Consider the following 21,567-nt stretch of genomic DNA (forward strand, 5'->3'; position numbering starts at 1 on the left):
TACGCTTCACTTAGATTAAGTATTCATACTTGTCGGAGTCACTCTAGGTAATGAGTAGATCAGTCACCCAAAGCTGGGTCTACCAAGTGTAGCCAACACAAATAAGCCTTCAGAGGCCCCCATTCAAAGAAGGCCAAGAAAAATATGCCTCCCCCTGCCAAAAAGGGCAAGAAAACAATTCAACTGTAAACGTAACAGGTGACTCTCACCTCCTGCTTCTTTGTGCCCTGAATAAGTTGTGAAATTTTGGGAAGTTGGAATGTTCACAAATATTAAAGAATCAGCAATTCCCTTTTCAAAATGCTGTGTTCTCACATTTCTTTCTCACCCCCAACCCCTTTGATAGCTACCACCTGGGATTCCAACCCTTGACAACTGAGATAGGCAGAAACTTAAAGACTAGAATATCAAGTTGGTTGTCACTAGGGCTCAATGTGAAGAGTTTGCATTTTCAGTAGACAAGCCCTGGGCTAGGGTATCACCAACTCTTTGATTGGCTTCATTATAAAAATGGTCTGGGTTTCTGATTAGATATAGCCTCATTTGTTTCAGTGAGAAAAACAACAATGGAAAAGCACAGGGAAAGCCTAATTCACACCAGAGGCTTTCAAAACAAATGGAAATAAGTGATATTTCTTTCTTGCATTGCACTGGAAAGGGCGAAAAGAAACTTAAAAGCAACCCCTGACATTAGGAAGCTGGCCTGCCACTCACAACCTGGCCATATTATTCTCCTGTGGGACATGAACAATCTCCCAGAATACCAGCCTCAGACAAGGTTCCTTGATATCATGAGACAGTGAGATAAAAAAGGATACTTTGTAATTTTGTCTAAGCACAAAAACAAGATCACCCACAAAGTAACCAAACATCTAGCTCTCTAGACTGAAATAAATGAGACTGCTACTCCTTTACCAATTACAGTTTATCCTCTCTGGCCCTATAGAAGACTTACGGAGGTACCCATTTATAGATTACCCTTGGTTTCTGACAGCATCCAATCTAGAGAGAACCTCTGCTTCCTTAAACTTTCCTCCAAGTCAGTCAACCTAAGCCCCAGTTCTATAGGACTGAAAAGTCCCTCCTAACCACACTCTCACACTGGAATGTCTCATGGCTCCCAATGGTGTGTGTGCTTCTTCACTGCAACAAGTAAGCTCAGCATGTCCAACTACATATTTGTGTCTAGTGATTTGGCAATGCTTTCTCTTCCCTCAGTTGTAAATCAGTTCTCTCCAGAGTGGGGCTGTTCCCCTTGGATGAGCTTTCAGCAGAACAGACTTGCCCTCCACGTCAGGAGCCCTGAGTGCACAGGGCAGAAAGGTAGAGCAGGCCCGAAATCCTCGTCCTTGTACCCTAGTGTGTGGCCTGCACTGTCCACATCCAGTCTGCCTCACTTCTTGAATCAGACACAACTTACTGGCTCGTCTCCTGACAATACATCTTACGGTTCATTTCAAATCCCAAACAAGCCTCCCTATCCCCTCAGTCACTGGCTGAGGTCCCCCAATTATTGTGCTACAATCTAATTGACTAAACATCCCTGCCGCCTGGGCCCTCCATCTTAATCTGCCCATCATCAACCCATCTGCTCTCAGCTTTTTGTGAGTTCCAGCTACACATTTGGCTAGTTCCTTTTCAGATGTTAAACTCAATCTGCCCAGCAATTCCCCATAAGAAAACTGAGATCCAGAGAGATTAAAGTGGGTGAACCTCTATCCTATGCCATGCTTTTTAGAAAAGTATATGTATTTTCCTTCTCTCCCCCCTACACACACTTCCTCTCTCTCTCTCACACACACACACCCAGACACATACACCCTCCCTCCCTCTCTCTCTCTCACACACACACACAGACACACAGACACACACACACACAGATCTTCACCAGGCACTGAATGGGCATCTTACTTCTCAACAGCTTGGCATTCCCTCTAGTCTTTGACCTTCTGACACAGATAATGAAAGGTGCCTGCCTGTATTCACCTGGACTTTAACCATACAGCATCAGCAGAATGAAGAAGAGAGAGAGCTTTTGTGTACACTCTTGCTTTAAAAGTTCTTAGGTCAACAGCTGTGAAAACAGAGAGAGTTACAGACAGCTCTCCCTCCTGCCATACCCCAGCAGGACCCAGGCTGAAGTCACTCCTTTGTCACATGACCTCATTGTTAGCCGTTGTTACAGAATCTTCTTTTTTACCGTTTGAAATCAGGACTGGGGAGGCCATTCAGTTGCAAAGTGCTGTAATGTTAATTGGTTTTGGTGGGAGACACTGAGTCTCAAAGTTACCGAGGTTTCTTGCAAAGGAATGTGCTTCTGAGGCCAGGGGAATGAAGACTCCCCCCCGAAAGACTTGCCATGCTCCCGCAGCACCCTCATCCTAGGATGGAGCTATGTGACATGGGAGAGAGGATGCACGAGAGAGAATAGTAGAGGATTGGTTTTTGGAAATCAGTGATGGGCAGCTCTAATTAGTGACAGAACAAATCTGGCGGGGTCTGTGAGTAAAGAAGTCATGGATGAGATTTAAGGAAGAACTACTTGAATGTGATGTTGGAAGAGGACTGACAAATCTTGGGGTTAACTCTTTCTAGGTTTCCTAGAACCAAGTTTATGTGTTGCTGGGGGTGGTTGAGGTGCAGCTTGCTACTCAAAGAAGGGCTCACTTGGAGTCTGTTAGAAACGTAAAACTCTGATAGTGCTGCTGTAAGTAGGGGGAGCATGGGCCCATATAGCAGCAATGTCCACAACAGTCAAACTATGGAGCGAGCCCAGATGTCCATCAACTGATGAATGGATAAAGATGTGGTATATATAAACACAATGGAATATGATTCAGCCAGCAAAAAAGAATGAGATCTTGCCAATTTGCAACGATGTGGATGGACCTAGAGTGTGTTATGCTAAGTGAAATAAGTCAGTCAGAGAGAGACAAACACCATATGATTTCACTCATATATGGAATTTAGGAAACAAAACAAATGAACATAGGGGAAGGGAAGGAAAAATAAAATAAGATAAAAACAGAGAGGGAGGCAAACCTTACGAGATTCTTAAATATAGAAAACAAACTGAGTGGTGCTGGCGGGGGAGGGGGCTGGGGGGCTGGGTATTAAGGAGGGCACTTGTGATGAGCACTGGATCTTTATAACTAAGTGATGAATCACTAAATTCTACTCCTGAAACTAATACTACACTATATGTTAACTAACTTGAATTTAAGTAAAATCTTGGGGGGAAAAAAAAAATCTGAGCCACAGACTCATGAATCATAGTCTCTGGGGCAGCACCCAGGAATTTGCATTTGAACAAACTCTCCATAAGCAGCCTCCCCGCACCAAGTTTGCCAAGACTTGTGCTCAGAAAAGCCTTGCTTTCTGGAGCTTCCTTCTGATTTACAAGCCATACTCCTCTTTCTAGTGGTTCCAAAGACCTAGATCTTGAATTGATCCTAGCACTGGTTCAAGTCTCACCTGAACAAATTATTTAGCATTTCTGACCTTCAGTTTCTTAAATTGCAAACTGAGACTAATACCTGTTGAACAAATGAGGCGTCCCATAAATACACGTTGAAGAAATTAAATCTTATGATGAAAGCATCTTACAAACAAGGATTATTCTAATACTGATCTTCCATAGTCTCCTTGATATTCTCTCTTTGTAGGCATATGTAGCCCAAGGAGGCAGCTTTCCCTTTTACTGAACAGACTAATCCTTTATCAGCTGTTTCACAGGTGCACTGACCTATTTGGTGGCATGGCCCAGGGGGTAGAGCCAGAAAGCTACTCCTCATGGAGATTGGTGCTCTCTCATGGTCACCCTGAGCTGTCTTTGAACCATTTGGAGTCTCCGCCCTTCGTGAGTTCCCTAAAACTCCTAAGAGGACTGATGCTGCAGGTGAACAACTTCCCAGAGACCAGCCACATCTGCTGGGTCCAGGCAGTGACAGGGTAAACTGGACAGCAGAAGTGTTGTTTGTTTGAGGTGTGGTTGTGAACCGGGGTGTGTCCCCATTAGATGGAAATATTAGAGTTTATTGTGTTCATGAGGCAGACAGAGCCCAGGAAAGGCCAGCTCTGCACAAAATCCATGACCCATCTCCAGGCCTGACCTCTGATCCCTTGGGGCAAGGTTCCAGGGCACCTTGTTATGTGGCACACGGTGCAGATTAAGAGCCAGCTTGCCTTTCCACACTGGTCCCTGCAACCTCTTGTTCTCTGGTCCTTTCCGGTGTTCCTGTCCATCCTCTGTCCTCATCCCTCCCTAGGGTGTAGAGGACAGAATTCTGCCTATAAGCCAAGAGACCTGGATTTAATCCTGTCTTTGCCGCCAGTTACCTCTGTTGCTTGGGCAATCATTTAGCATTCCTCTGTCCTCAGTTTCCTTACTCAATGGAAACAGTCAAATGGGCAGTAGGCACAATGCAAGGAGGATTAAGCCAAGTCACCTTTAACTTCCTTTCCTTTCTGTTATTTGATGGTGCTGCTTCCATGAATCCCCATGACAGCATTCCTGGGTCTGCTTTCTTGAGGAAAAACCACACAATTCAAATCTGCTCTTCTCATAGCCTTGCACATCCCAACTGCGGCATACCTGACCTTCCCAAACCCCTGGACCTGACTCTGCCTTCCAAGATGACAGATAACATATTATATGTGCCCACTGTTAAGAAATGTGAATTTTACCTAGTTTGCAGGAGGAAGCCTAGAACTTGGAGTCAAACAAACCCAAATAATGATCCTGGCTTTGCTAAACTAATATGGGAATTTTGAGCAAGGTACTAGACATTTCTGAGGCTCAGTTTTTCATCTCTAATGTATCTAATCATACCTACCTTGTTGGAAAGAGGATTGAATGGATACAATTCATGTAAAGCAGGTAGCATGTTGCCTAGCACATGATGTGGGCTCAACAAATGTAGTTGCCTTCATTTTCCCAGCTGGGTCATATTGATGCTTATTAACAATCAACTAACAACCAAATACATCCTGAAAATTCTACCTTATCTTCAAGGCAATGACTGTGATGGTGAGAGAAAATGGTCAGGGCAGTTAGCACAGTATTAAACAGATATGGAACACTTAAAATAGATGACCACCACCATCACTATCATCATCATCATCATCATCATCATCATCATCTAAATTGTTGGACTGTATAAACATTGTCTAAATTAATTCAGTATCAATTTACTTCCCAAGATGCATTATTCCTTGAATATTCTGACAGGTGGTCTAACTGATTTTTTTAAACAAAACCTATAATTTAACAAACCTCCACAAATTAGGGAAGGACTTGACTCCATTTGCACACCTTCTTTTTAAGAATGTGTGAATTCCGTGGGGGTGAGGTGCAAAAGCTGGTGTTTGAAAAATAAATTAAAAATAGGTCTTTAAGAAATAAAAATCTGTGTCGTTTGGCATTGCTAAAATGTGGAAAATGCATCTGCAGTATTTGGAACCAGTGGCCAGATTGAAAGCTACACTACCTGAATGCAGGCTGACTTTAGTTTCCCTGAAAGCCACCTACGCCTTCAAACACTGTTTTCTAAATGCACGTGCTCACAGTTTTGTTAGCCCAAATATTAGGCATAATAAAAAAATTATAGAGAAACTAGTCAAATGCAGGATCTTAGAATTGTAGGATTTTAGAACTGGAAAGTATCTTGGAGATAGTCTAGTACAAACTCCAAATTTTGCAGATGAAAATACTTAAGGTCCAGAGAGGTCTTAAAATCGCCTACTAACTTCTCTTTTGGTGGCAAAGGAGAGTCTCATTACATCTTTTGGTGTTAACATAGGACTTTCTGAATGAGCAGCTTTGTGCACAATAGCAAGAGGAAAATGGCAGAAAGTTGTCTTTGTGGGCTTTATCACTTGATGAGGAAAGAGAAGCAATATGTCCTTAGGGAATCAAGTGTTCTTTCACTGACTCTTTCAGAGGTAAGTAAATTACCTTTGCAAGGTGCTATCCAAGGACTGACAATGACCTTTTCCTATAACCCTCACCCAGAAGGCTGAAATATATCAAATCAAATCAAAACAAAACCTGAGTTTCACACGTACACCATATGCAGAATACAGGCATTGCAATTTGATTACAAGGAGGTCTTTCTAGTACTTCCGAGGCAAACTCTGTTCATCCTGGCCAGGTTCAGATATATTTGCAAATCGTTTGCAACTAATTTGCATAATCCTAGAGAGAAGAAAAAATTGATTCTACCTATAAGGTCTTCATTTCAATTTATTAAATTTTTTCATTCCACCATCCCCCCCACCCTCAACTTCTCTTCCTCTGTTCAGTGACGCAGTTCTACTATTCCAGAGAAGTAACCAGAGGCAAGTGAAAAGTTCTGAATTAGAGCAGATGCCTGAGGACAGTTTTTCAAAATGAATTCCATGGGCTGTCAATAAGTGCTATCTGAAAAAAATTAAGTGCTTGCACAACATTGCATTAATTCAATTTAAATAGGATTCTTCACCAAAATGCTTTTAGTGCCTTTTATATGCTAAAGATTGTGAATATTTTGAGAGAGTTGTGTAGATATACAATTTTCAGCACTTTCTTATTTGATCTTTTCCCCACAAATCCTGCTTTACTAATGCTGTACATAGCATATGTAACTAAAAGTAGTTCAACTTCTAGCTTGCGAAGACCCTAACTGCATGAAATGCCATAAGAGAGAAAAACGAAAGTCATCTCTTCCTTGAGTAGATTTTTCTTCTTGATTACCCAAAGGCTATACCCTACACAGGTAAAATCAGGGTATGGTTCTTGGCCACATGCAAAAAGCAGACATATTATATGGAAAAGTGTTTTCCTAAATATAGAATTAGGCAACAGAAGGTAAAGCTGGAAGGGCTATGGGAAGACTCCTTTCATGGAGCCCAATGTGTAAAATTTTAGAAATGAAGCTTCCTTCATTAAAGATGTAGTGAGAATAAAGAATATTGGAGCTGGCTGAGTCTCAGACCCCTCCTGCCTCTTCCCCACCTCTAATAGGTCCTCAGGAATTCCTCAAAATCTGGGGCCTCAGTGGAGTATGGTTGAGAACAACACATTCTTATGTGTATATAACTCCCTCATTTTTAAGGGTGTAAGAGAGGTGGTAAGTGGTTATTTACCAAAACAATGAACTTTTGTAGACGGTGGTGCTATTAAATAGAAAGACTTCTTGGTTTGATGAATACTCTGATGGGACTTGCTGAGCCTTAGGGCCAGAAGAGAGGTGAATAATTTGGCACAGTAATCTAGAGTGTGGAATCTCCAAGACAGTGTGGGGGTAGGGGAAGAAAAGAGATGAGAAAAAGACAAGGAGAAGGAGGTGGAAGAGAAGTTTCAGCCACAAGACTTGAGGATGGGGTTAAAGTGATACAGATATCATCGGGGTAAGATATCCCAGTCCAGAATATTTGTACTTACAGACAATTTTAAAATTCAACTTTGAATTATCTGTATTATTATAATTATAAAACCTCCCCTGTTGCCTCAAACCCTCAATAAAGTCTAAAAACCATTGTGGAAACTGAGCAAGAAGCAAGCAAGTTTCATGTCTCTGGTCCTACAGGGACATGGACAAGCCACATGGGACAATCAAATCCATCACTTTATGGAAAATGATGTAATCCAGAAACAGCAAGGGCTCATCCCATAAGAATATAAGAAAGCTAGACATGAGCAGAAATCCTAGGGAAGGCCTTATACTTGCACAGGGTGTACAATGAAGAGCTAGGGATTGCATTTAAATTTTGAAGAACAGGGAGATCTCAGCAAATATCTGAATAACAGACGGAAGTTATGATTCTGTATGGAGGAACCCTTCGACTCCAATGGCTTGTGGCTTTCACTGCCAAAAAATGCTAATAACTGCCACTTGAGTTGGCTTATATTAATGATCAATTGGCCACATCTACTGGATGCATAACCCTGACTGAAGCCTCCCCACCTCCTCCCTAAATCCCTGTGTCTTTGTTTCCTGATTCTGTAAATGTCTGCATCACTCGTTCTACTTCTCAAGAAGAAACTTTATCCCTAACTCTTTTCTCCCATCATACCTCATAGCCAAATTGTCATCAAATAATCCTGTTTTTTACTGTGGCATACCATCCCCTTCTGTGTTTTGTCCCTTCCTCAGTTTAGCTTGCATTACCATGCCGAAACAGTTCCAAGCACCTCTTCACTGTCCACTCTCTCCAATCTTCTGCCTCCATACTACACCAATTATCTGTCTAAAATGCAGATATGGTCAAGTCACTAAGACCCTAAATGCCATTTTCTAGCTCCCCATTGTTCACAGGATGAAATCTTTTCTTTAACCTGGCTAAAGGCTTTCTTGCAAATGTGTTCCTGCTCCACTGCAAGCATCATCTGCCATTCCCTACTCTACAGGCCATGCTCTGAGGCCATCCATATCATTTCATCTCCTAATCTTTTCCCCTCATCTCCTTGTCTTTCCCTACAAAGACCTTGAGCAAAACATGCGTGCTCTATCTCCTTACCATAATTAAAATATCAATTAAAGTTAAAGATAAAAGTCTGCTAAGAATTATATTTTATCTTCAGACAATATTTGCATTGTTTAGTACTTTAACTCAAAAGAATAAATAATATGTACAATTCTGCACATTGTATCACACTCGTGGGAAAGAGCTAGAGATCTTTGGTGATTGCTCAAGTTACATATTTCACAAGTAATCACCACTCCAACATATATGGCTGGGCTTGACAAATGGAATACCCACACTCTGGAGGGTGATCCTTGCTTATGGTATAGTGTAAGGAATAGAATATAGAGTGAGAAGAATGGAATTTGGGTCTTTGTTTCCTCACTCATTGTCCAACTGGCCTTAAGCAAAACATTTCACTTCTCTGAATCTCAATTTTTATCTGTCAGACAACTTCCCAGGGTTGTTGTGCAGATCAGATGGAATTAGGTATCTAAAAAGACACTGTGAGCAGGAGAGAAAAGGCTTTGTAATCTATAAAGTGCTACGCAAATGTGAAAAGGAGCGCTATGAAAAGATAACTGGACATGGAGTCAAAATGCATTGTGCTACATGTTGATCTGTGTCCTAGGAAAAAATATGTTGAAGTCTTAACCCCTTGTACCCATAACTGTGGCCCATTTGGAAGTAGGGTGTTTGCAGACATAAGTAAGATGATATCATTAGGGTGGGCCCTAATGCAATATGACTGGTCTTGTAAGAAGAGAAAACAAAAACACATGGGGAGAACACCATGTGAAGATAGAGGCAGAGACAGGAATGATGAATCTACAAGCCAAGGAATGCCAAGGATTGTCAGCCATCACTAGAGTTGGTGGGGAGGCATGGAAAAGATTCTCCCTCAAAGCCATCAGAAGGCGTTGACATTGCTGACACCTTGATTTCAGACTTCTAGCCTCTGGAACTGGGAGGCAGCAAGTTTCTTCTGTTTCAAGCCACCCAGTTTGTGATATGTTGTGTGGCAGCCCTAGGAAACTAACAAACATGAGTATAAATTTTATCTGTCAGTTACTAACTCTATGAATGTGTGTTAAATTCCTTAAGCTTTTTCTCTGATACCTTAAGGACACTTACCTTTCTGTGATAGTTTCTCTGAGGCCACTGGCCACTCCTTTGACCACAGTGCTAGCTTTGGGGGTCAGCACCACCTGAGATATAAAAAACGATCCCTTCTTTCTTCTCTCAGTGATGGATGCCTGAAGAAACTGGATCAGTTTTTCCGGGTCTGTGGTGTTGGCCCAGGGTGCTGGCATCATCTGCCCAGGCCAGAGAAAGGGCACTTCCAGAGCCACTGGACTGTGGTAGAAGACCAGCACTTGATAGTCTTTTTCCCACAGGTACTTTAGACTAACTTCCTGGGCAAAAATCGCTGGGCACATCTTGTTTCCATAGATGTCTTTCAGCATTTGGACCAGTTTTTCATGGTGATATTTCTGCATCCCATAAAAATGGTTGAAGTCCAAGAATACCACCTCCTTATGGTGATCTGTGAGGAATGCATTAATCTCCTCAAGGCCTTCATTGACTTTGGCACTGAACAGACCATGAGCAAAGTAAAGTTCGTTGTCGGGGTCTCTGGGCTTGGTGGAAATTCGAAGATCAAAATAACGGATCCCAGCTCCTAGCTGACCAGTAAAGTTCATTGTTTGAGTGGCTAACCATTTCCGCATCAGCTTTTTGGCTACAGTTCCAAACACAGAGACAAAATTCTGGACGGTTTCTGGCTGTTCTGGCCCTACGGGTGAGGCTTCATCGATGTAGAAGCTGAAGGAATCATGAGATCCTAGAAAAATAACAAGGCATAATGTGGTTATAGTTCTGTCCTTTGCTCTTCCCAACTTCTCTCCCTCTTGCAAAGTCCCTATCTCTCCCTCAAATGCACGAAAGGAAATAATAACCAATATTTACTTAGTTCAGTCTCAGGTCTTAGGAGGGTCCTTTTTATAGCCTGTATGGTACACATAGCACTTCAACAGATAAAAACGGATTACAAAATTATGTAAAAATCCCTTGTGACTAATATTATAAATAAAAATGATCACCTTCTACTTCTGTAAACAAAGAATTTAGTGTATTCACTAGGATTGGCTTTCCATGTAGGTGGCATAAGTGACCATTCATAAAGTGGAATTTATGGGGATTCACTGGTTCCCAAATAGTTTGTCTACTATCTTGCCCTTTCCCTTCATTTTGAGTTGATTTCAATGGTAGAGAGCTTGTTTCAATGAATAAAGGAGGTTTTCTCATGGGCAGATGATCAGCATATGAATTGGTACCTTATACACTTTGGAAAGCACAGAGGTCCTTATAGAGAAAGGAAGAAATAAGCAAGAGGACAGTACAATGTTGATATTTTTTTTTTTAAGATTTTTATTTATTTATTTGACAGAGAGAGAGAGACAGCAAGAGAGGGAACACAAGCAGGGGGAGTGGGAGAGGGAGAAGCAGGCTTCCCACTGAGCAGGGAGGCTGACTCAGGGCTCGATCCCAGGACCCTGGGATCATGACCTTAGCCGAAGGCAGACGCTTAACGACTGAGCCACCCAGGCACCCCCAATGTTGATACATTTAACATCACTCCTGACCCTGCATTTGAGCAACTATGAACTTAGATGAGGCCAAGTACTTTTCACATATTGAGGAAACAATTTTTCTTATAAGTTGACAAAACTAACAGCATTAACAAATTAATTGACAGACTATTTTCTTCACAAATATTTCCTCTCAACAGTGAAAACTCTCTTTGGAGTTGGCTTCCAAATTTGGAAGAATTTCTCCCTAGGAAGAACAAAGGCAACCTATTTAATTAGGATTATGATTATTATTTTTTTTGTCTGTTACAAATACCAGAACTCCAGAAATGTAGTAATGGAACATGTGCATGATTTGCTGGTAAGTATAGAGGGCCATTTAAAATATTTTTGGACCTAATGAAGAAAAATTATTTCAAGTTTTAATTTTATTTTTTAAAGCCTCCTTTAATTCTTGGGCACAATCTACTGAACAGGTAAAATGAAATTAATGTATCCTGAGTTTTCACGTGTTAGAAAGGGCAGATGTCATCATTCCCCATCTGTTACTCAGGCTTCCTCAGACCGTGTTGCCTTACTCCTGATTTAGTTGTCTAGAAACTAAAAAATACACACCTTGTTCTAGTTCCTACATTGCACCCAGCCAACACACACACACACACACACACACACACACATACACACACACATACACTTCCCTTTACGTTTATCATCCATCACCTCAGGGCCTTTGCCTGATAAGCTATTTGAAGCAATTTTTTTTTTCAGTGAATGCAATATTTAACTTTGTATTCCATATCTACATCAATCTCTATCTCTCTATGTATATCTATCTGTCTATGTCGAGCATTAAACAGCCAAGAGGAATCACAAGAGTATGAAATGCAGACACCTCTGTTAAGTTGTTAGAAGAAATATTTTGAAAAATACTTTAATATCTTAAAAATGATAACCTTTAAGATTTGGAACAGCTAATTCCTCAGAATTACTAGACTTTTTTAAACAATGAAAAGTAACCCCAAAATACAGAAATGCCATGTTTAATTTAATCTGGAACTGTCTGATCTATTTATCTTTAGTACATGGTATGGGGAGAAAATGTCAGCACTTTCTGAATAAGCAGAACTGGCAGTTTGGATCTGGCATTGGCAAATTTTAACAGGGATTTAAATTGCTGCATATTGATATATTAGTAGCTGTTCAGCCAATTGCTAATATAAATGAAAAAGCTAAACAAACCGTACTGTGGATCATTATACAGAGAAAATATGTTTAAAGAAAGAAATAAAAAGGTGAGTTTAAGAAGAGCTATAATCAAATGTTCTAGAATTAAAATAAGTGCAAATGAATAAATAAACCTTCAAAATAAGGGTTAATTTATAAAATTTAAAAAATTTTAAAAGTTAATTTCCAAGCATGTGAAAAAAAAAAAGGTGGATGAAAATAATTGGTTACCTCTACAATCTAGTAGAAGAGATAATTGGAAGCAAGCAGAAAGGGAATTAAATATAACTAGATTTCTTTTTCCAGAAATGAGTGGTTCTTTGCTTTCAATATGGCTTTAGTTTCACTATTCTGTCATGTGGCTATCTGGCAAATTAAAAAAAAAAAAAAGCCTAGGAAATTTACCAATTTTGAAAATCCTATAAAAGAACATTAGTCTCTAGATTAAATTATTTGTTGACATTTCAGGAAAATATAAGATCAAAATAAGGTAATGTTAAAATAAAAATTAAAAACAGCTGTCGGAAGAAACCATTGGTACCCCCACTAATATTTGTTCTAAGCTAGATGACTCTGAGGTACATGCACAGCATTTGGTGCAGAATGATGCACCAGATGCAAACATTACTTGGAGAGGAGAATTAAATCATCAATCAATACAAAACACTATCTTTGCATTTGGGGAGAAAATACATAACCTAATGTTGGCCAAAAAGGAGTATTTTCATGGCTTTTGATTGCATTTGGAATAATACTTCCTCTCAACTTCAACATTTTCACTAAACCATTAAGTTTTCTATTTGAATATAAAACAAAAATACAACAGTATTTTATGACCTTTCAATAACAAAGAAAAAGTCTGGCTCCACCCTGGTTCTTTAAAATCAGAGAGCTCTGCCCACAAGAGTGGTAAGCATCATTTCTTTCTGCCTTATCTGGTCTAATATTTTGCTTCTACACTGGCTCAGTATTCCTGGGTTTCTCACTCTTACCCTTCTCTTGTCTATAGCCCCAAACTCCTATCTTGGACTTGATACTTAATGTTGCTCCCCTGATTGTGAACTTAGCCTCTTAATTTTGGGTTTGATTTGCCTTCTGTACTCAGAGAAGAGCTGGCCACTCCCAACACTGTGGAATAGCGGGGAGCCTCGTGGAGCTTGAGGACCACAGCCCCACAACTCAAGGAACTAGATTCTGCCAACAAGCAGCAAGCTTACAAGAGGAGCCTCAGCCTCAGATGATGAGATTACAGCCTTGGCCAACACTTTGATTTCAGTCTGGTGCAGTCTGACCTTCAGATTAAAGTAAATTGGGTAATGCAGTGCACTGAAAACAGCCCTGAAGTGGGTGTTGGGAGACGAGCCTCAAATTCAAGCCCGGTCACTAACTCACAGTTTAACACTGGTAGATCATCAGATTGTTAATCATTCTGGCTTTGGGTTTTCTAATTTGCCAAATTAAAATACTCTCCATACCTACTTCACGGGATTCTTACGAAGAATAAATGAAACTATGTTCACAAAAGTTCCATAAAAGGAGTATAAACCTTAAATTACCGTTATTTTCTTAGGGTGGTATACCTAGTCATGAAACATAGATTCACTGGTGACCAAGAAAACATTACCTAGATTAATATACATTGGGATGGCTGTGGAAGCTCACACGGGACGGAGGACAAGAAGGGAAATGATTTAAATTGTAGGATTTAGGTTTGTAAATATTTCTTGAAAACAAGATTCTTATCTTGTTATTATCTACCATTTGTCTAAGATTTTAGCAGATATTGAACAAACGTACCCCATTCCTTGTTGCTTTGAACAGCAACTAAATATTTACATTCTGCCATGTACTTACACTAAATACTAACCCTCTTGCTTTCAGTATCTTCCCAGTATTATCTATAAAAATTCTCTGGGATGAACTTCTGATTGGTCTCTTGATATGGCCATAGTTCCATTTCAAATTCTACAAAATTATGGGTTTAATAAACATCAAAGAGAATCTATCAAGTCAATTTCATCTGTGAACCTTCAGAACAAAATGTCTTCGGAACAGGAGGCTAGGGTTGGATGTGCCCATGCATGTGCGATTCCAATATCTCTACCCTGACCTTAGAATTCAGGCTCTGACTCCATCAGAATAAGAACTGCTCCCCTCCTTGCTCTACAGAGCACTGAGCTTGCTTGCAAGTTTATCTATAGCATGCCATGCTTCCCTCTCCTGTCGTTTGGCACAGTGCTGAGGTTTTCAAGACTCCTGCTGTCTGGTAGCAGGTTTCTTGCATATTTGATACTTTGATACCTTTTATGATAATAGGGTAAACACCCCAGGAATGGGGAAGCATATGAATCCTCCACCTGTGAACCAAAAGAAAACTGCTGGGTGAGGAACTGAAAGGGTAGATTTTGTTTTTGAGGACCTTTTCTACGGTGGAGATAGGCAGGTGGCACAATTTCCATGGGAAGAGATGCAGTTCTGGAGTGAAGTTTACCTTCTTGTCTTCCCTTTGTGAAATTCTTTTTTTTTTTAAAGATTTTATTTATTTATTTGAGAGAGAGAGAGGGCATGCATGCATGTGCGCTCATGCAGGAGTGGGGGAGGGGTAAAGGGAGAGGGAGAAGCAGGCTCCCCGCTGAGCAGGGAGCCCGGGTGGTGCTCGATCCCAGGACCCTGGGGCCATGACCTGAGCTGAAGGCAGATCTTAACCGACTGAGCCACCCAGGTGCCCCCACTTTATGAAATTCTTAATCCTAGTCTACTTTTATGACCCACATGTATTCCCTTCTCTGTGGCGAAGAATTTTTTCACTCATGGTGGCTTTCCTTTCTCCTGAATGCACAGTCCTTTTGGTCTGCAGTCCCCCCTCATCAGCTAGGAACTGTTATTAGATGTTGTTATTAACACTTATCATGTTCATTACATACTTTCTCTTTGTATCAGGTTCTCCACCTCCAAACCCTCCTCTTTACACACACACACATATGCACACACTATAAGCAGATTGTAAGCTTCCTAAAAAGAAGAAAAAAAAATCCCTATGCTTTATAATTCCACGTCCACTACTGCACCCGGTTTTATGAATATAAAGCCCTATTTGAAGTCAATGGGTCAAAATCAGTCCTACAGGATATGCTGTGAAGGTGAAATAACTACTTCTAATAATCATTTTTACATATTAGGCCATTTTTCTTTACCATTTCCCCTCAAATTTCTCAGATTAGTCTACACAGCCTGGCTCTCTTTCCCCGACTTTGGTTCCGTCTCTCATGCACTGTGATCAGACTATCGCTGTTGCCACTCATTTCAGTCCTCTGTGAAATACCATTGATGACCACAACAGAAAACCCGTGATCCACTTCTGTGACCTCATTCCGAAATCCTCCCACAGAACTCAGCAGCCATTCAGCTAATTGTCACTCAGCAACAATTCAGTAGTTGAATAAGCAAATGAGTGAATCCTGCTCAGCCTTTCTGGAACATTTGACACTGCTATGCTCCCTTCTTGCAATCTTTTCCTCCTCTGGCTTTTGGGACATGGCTCTTGCCTAGTTTTTCTATACTCTCTGTGATTGTCCTTTCTCAGTCGCCTTCCAGACCTTTTGTTGTTCTTCCAGCTCCTAAATGAGGGTGTTAACCAAAGCTCTATTCAAGGCTTCAAGTGACTCCGTGCTTTTTCCTCGGGTAATCTCATCCACTTCTTTGGCCTCATGCCTTTAGTAGAAGGACCATGAACTGATACCATCTCATCTGACCTGCATTCCATACCCCCTGTCTGCCTAGCAGGCAACTGAATTTCATCACTCCATGGGGATCTTAAACTTAAAATGTTCCAGATGACCCTTAGCATCTTCCTCTTCTAAACTGCTCCTTTTCATGTGCCCCCTAACATACTTAATTATCTTATAATCCGTCGATCTCATCCTTGGGTTCATCTTCAGTTCTTACCTGCCTCTCAAACCTCACATTTAATCAGTCATACAGTCCCATTGTATTGACCTTCAAATCTTCTCTCAGACGTGCTTTTTTTCTTTTCTGTTCCAGGGGCCTGGTTTCCTGTTGGCACCACTAAAATAGCTTTCAGGTACTACTCCCTTCATCCCAGCTGCCACCATTCCACCCTCCTCGAAGGTTTTACTCTGTCTCAGCCTCTAGAATGGATTTAATCTAAGAGAAAAGATATGATTGATCCCAGCTAAATACACTGGTATTCATCAACAAGTTCCTCTTGCTTTCTGCCCTATTTTCATTAACAGGAATTTTGACTCGGTAACTTATATCTAAGTGTCCAACTCTTCTAGGGGAATCATCTGCTCTTATAACCCCTTGCCACCCTTATGAGACTGAAATCTCATCCCTAAATGCTAGAGTGGTAACTAGGACCTGGTTATCTGCTGAGTCTGTCTGCCTATCGGTCTTCCTTTAATATCCTTCAGTGCTGTCCCCAGAGTACTAATTAACCAGCTCCATTCCCTGTTACCTTGTACTAAATCCCTAAACACAATCTTTTGTGTGGACCTTGGCCTTGAGAGGCTGCAAACCTGACTGATGGCACATGATCTTCTCTGCAGGTACTGCCCCATCCCTGATAGTACCTAAAATAAATAAAATCCACTCTTAGTTTTTAATTATAATGGAGGAGAGAAAAGATTATGAAAAAATATTAATTCTCAAGTCATTTTTACTTGGTTTGGAAGTCAATCGGTTCTCTCCACTGTAAATATGTGATGCTCAATCTGACAGGAAAAAAAAAACCCTTTAAAATTAATTAGTTGGTTCTTACCTGACAACCCATAATTAATCCCATTAATTTTTGTTTACCCCATTAATTAAACTGATCAGTTACTGGGAGTTTTTTGGAGACAAAGACCAAACCTTGAAGAATTGGGATCACTCCTTACTCCCAACCCATAATCTTGCCTCAGTCCTCCAGCACATGATCAGGTCTTTGTGGACAATATAAGATCTTGATTCTGCATCATCAGAGATAATGGGCAATATGTATCAGAAACCAAAACACTTCTAGAATTGAACAGATAATTAAAAAACACACACTGGCAATATGTATACTTGACATACTAAATGTATAGAAAATACCTTTTCAAATAAGAAATCTGACATATCTTGCAGAACACTGAGATGAATCCTTTCATAAGAGGGTGATCAAAATAGTCATGCTGTGATTTATCTTTGGCTAAATCCGTATCTTTCGGATCGTGTAACGCCTCCCCCCACCAGCACACCTCAGAGACAGTAAGCTGAAGTAAAGGAGGTTGGTTTCCTCACTTAAGTCTTTTGATCCAGGATCCCAGATGTTAAATTTGAGAAGCCCTATTACACTGATGCTTCTCAGGAGTGCAGAAGCTCAATATTCATCACAATTTCTTTCAAATTGCTGCACTGTTTCCTTAAACCAACATATAAGCCGGCAGCGAATAGCTTAAGAGCGGCAGTGTTCCAGTCAAGGGGCAGGAAAAACAGCTTGTTCTAATTGCCACCCTTGGTGAAACTATTAAACCTGCTTTTCATATGAATTTCTTTTTAAGGACTATCAATAGGGCTGCCAGAAAAATAATGAAAAGAGACCCCAAGAAATAGAGAAGCCCGAGATTACTGTCTAAGCCAGCCCAGGCATGCGGTGTCCCTCTCCGCCGCATCTCTCTGGGCCCTTCTTCTCAGCTGCCGGTCACATGGATTCAAGCCCCGAGCTGTTGCTGGTACATCGTGCCGCCACGCCAGCGCTGAGAGCGTCCCGACCTTCGGAGCGTAGCCACACGGCAGCAGCGAGGGCAGCCTCCGAGGAGGGAAGGTCCTGAGACCAGGAAGAATCTATAACCTGCATATAAAGCTGTAAGCGAACAAATCAGTAGATCTGGAGTATTTGTCGGGTACTTGGAAAAGAGCCGTAGGCCATCTGCTTTCCTCGAGCAATGGTACTCAACCAGCGGTGATTTTGATCCCGGAGATATTTGACAACCCGTGGAAATACTTCGCATTGTTACAGCGGAAGGGAGCCGCTCCTGGCATCTCGTGGGTAGAAGGTCGGGAACGCTGCGGCACGTCCTACAACGCAGCACGTGTTCCCACAACAAAAAATCAACCCGCCCAAAATGTCAGTAGTTATAAGGATGAGAAAGCCTCCTCCAGCGGAAACCATACAGGCAGATGGAGTGATTTCCAGAGGTAGAAACCAAACTCTCCTGATGTCCCTGCTTCGTCTGTAATACCCGCATTTCCCCATACCCGTAACTCATCCCTCGCACACTCTTCACCGTGCCATTCTACTTTGAAGCTGTCTAAATACAGCGGTCACACACGAAGCATTGCTTTTGAGTTCGCTTAAAACCCAACAGAATATGTGGCTTTGGCACTTATTTCTACTAATCTCTAGATTTTTACTTCAAAATTTCTTTCAATGGTTCTGACAAGTTCTCAAGGTAATCAGTAGCTCTTTTAGGCTAAAATTAAACCCATGCAGACAGGTAACTTTTATTCGCCGATCTCTATCTCCACTCCAGAAGCTTCCGTGTGGCATGAGTGTTATGGGGACAAGATTTGTCTAACTCTTATTTAACGTATTAAATAAATCAAGCACCTCTTGTGTGCAAGACAGTATGGGGGGGAATACGTAGAATACATAGAATACGTAGAACATGAAAGTTCTATGTATGGCTGTGAAGAGGTGGGGGTGGCATTTGGAGAGATGAAAATAATAGCACTTAGTAAGTCAAAAAAGGGAAAGTGGGTTCCCTCTATTTCTTTTTTTTCAGAATATGTTTTTCAAGTTTTTATTTAAATTTTAGTTAGTTAATATACACTGTAATATTAGTTTCAGGTGTAGAATTTAGTGATTCAGCACTTCCATACAACACCTGATGCTCATCACAACAAGTGTGCTCCTCGATCCCCATCGCCATTTAGCCCATTCCTTCTCCCCCTTCCCCTCTGGTAACCATCAGTTTGTTCTCTATAGTTAAGAGTCTGTTTCTTGGTTTTTCTTTCTTTTTTCCCCCCTCTATATTCATTTGTCTTGTTTCTTAAATTCCACATATGAGTGAAATCATATGGTATCTGTCTTTCTCTGACTGACTTATTTTGCTTAGCATAATACTCTCAAGCTCCATCCATGTCATTGCAAATGGCAAGATTTCATTCCTTTTTATGGCTCAGTATTATTCCATTATATATATATATATATATATATCACATCTTCTTTATTCATCCCTCTATTTCTTATGCTTCATCTTCTGCTCTGCCAGGCAAAGCTTTTGGTAGACATTTATTACCTATTATATGTCATGCATTGGGTCAGGGATTTGGAAATAAAACAGTACAAGACTCATCTGGTTTCTGTCCTTGTGGAGTTCAGATCATAGTGGGCAGAAATAGACAAGGAAAGCCACCATTATCATAAAGTATGATAAATGCCATGATAAACTATATATGATACCTTTTAATAAAACAGTAGTTCAGTCCTGAGCTCAACATGATCTTTTAGGATAATTAATAAGCAATGCTAAAGGGTAAGAACACAACCCCAAAAACATGACATCATTAAGGCTCTACTTTTTCAATGTTACAATGCATAGGGATCACTTAAGTATCTTGTTAAAATCTAATTATGTTGGTCTGGGATGGGGCATGAGATTCTGCATTTTTAACAAGCTCCCAGGTATTATCAATGTTGTTTCAAGGACCACACTTTGAATAGCAAGGTATTAAGGTAATATTGACCTCTTCTTGATCAACAACTGCTATTACTGCCTTCTCTCCCCATTTTTCTATGCTTCCGCATTCCCCAGTTCCCTTATTTTCACATCGCGTGAGTGCATGCACGCGCGCACACACACACACACACACACACACACACACACACACACTGATGCATACACTTCTGCTTGTGTGCTTTCAAAGTTTGGGGAGATGTCATAAAGCCTGTGTTGTGGGTTCTTGATTGAATACTTTGCTGTGTCACAAAGAAGAAAACCCGAACTAATCCTTTTATTAATAAAAAATCGGTTGATAATTCTTACAATAAAATATGTATTTTGATAAATTTTCTGAGACCATTTGCCTATTAATACTCATAGTAACACTGGAAATCCATCTGCACATCTTAATTAATAACCAAACACAAGTCCCTGGCCATAGGGAAAAGGCAGGGGCAGATCTGAGTCTCGTTCCTCTTACCCCTGAGGCCACAAAGCTGTAATTTCTTCAAATGTCTGTATTTCCAGATTCATAATGGCCACTCTACCAGATGCTGTGATTCAGGGAAAAGGATGAATCAAGGATGATTAATAAGAAAGATGGGAGGTGGTGTCCATGAAAGAAATTGGGCAAAGATTAGGAAGAAAAATGGAATATTTTGTCAATAGTCTTGGCCTTGCTTATTTTAGCAGAGCCTAAAGGGGAACTCAAATATCTGTTGGCAAATAATCTGGGAGAGAACCAGAAAAAAATCATGCTCCTTTTGGCAATCTGCTCTGCCTTGACCCCTAAAGGGCCCTGACAGCTCAAGAAGGACCAGACATTCTGGACCTGAGAGAGACATGCTTTGTCTAAGAGGCAACAAGAAAATCTGTTTTGCACAGCCCACTGCATGGTTCTTTCCCCACTCACTGTTCCCTAAGATGTTCCATGAAGTTGAAGGAAACTGGGCTCCCAGGAGTCTTTAGTAGTATGTAGCCCAGCATCCCACAGCCACTCAAGATGTGTCACTTTCCCTTTGCTGGCTGGACTCCAGCTACACTAGGATTTTTTTTTTTTAATTTAATATGCTAAGTTCATTCCAACTTAGCCCTTGTGCTCACTATTCCCACTGCTTGCAATGCTCTGCCCCTAGTTATTTTTAGGGTTGACACCTTTTTGTTCAAGTCTCAGCTCAACTGCCATCTTTTTAAATAAACCTTCCTGCATCTAAAGTGTATAACTCATCCAAACCTTCCCTGCTGCCTGTCAGTCTCTATCACATGATCAACTTTTATTTTCTTCATAGTATTTCACTAGCTGCAAGTTTCACTTTATTTAACTGCTTATTTGCTTATTGTCTATCTCCCCTCACTAGAACTTAATTCCATGAGAATCAGAATCTAATCTGTCTTGCTTCCTACTATATCCCCATTAAAAGGCACAGCAATTGGCACATTAAAGACATTCAATAAATATTTATTTTTTTAAAGATTTTATTTATTTATTCGACATAGAGAGAGAGAGCACAAGCAGAGGGAGCGGCAGGCAGAGGGAGAGAGAAGCAGACTCCCCACTGAGCAGGGAGCCCGGTGCCATGGGAGGCTCAATCCCAGGACCC

General features: G+C 40.8%; 1 protein-coding gene across 1 annotated transcript in view; it reads right to left on the reverse strand.

Annotated features, from left to right (window-relative positions):
* PLCXD3 (phosphatidylinositol specific phospholipase C X domain containing 3) overlaps positions 1–21,567 on the reverse strand; it is a 162,432-nt gene that overhangs the window by 50,315 nt on the left and 90,550 nt on the right. The window contains exon 2 of the mRNA XM_006736962.3: positions 9,580–10,288. Coding sequence (XP_006737025.1) covers positions 9,580–10,288 — 709 coding nt within the window. The remainder of the gene's footprint in view (positions 1–9,579; positions 10,289–21,567) is intronic.

This window comes from Leptonychotes weddellii, chromosome 7 (genome assembly GCF_054177405.1).
Source record: "Leptonychotes weddellii isolate Sample4059 chromosome 7, ASM5417740v2, whole genome shotgun sequence".
In the NCBI taxonomy this organism is placed as follows: Eukaryota; Metazoa; Chordata; class Mammalia; order Carnivora; family Phocidae; genus Leptonychotes; species Leptonychotes weddellii.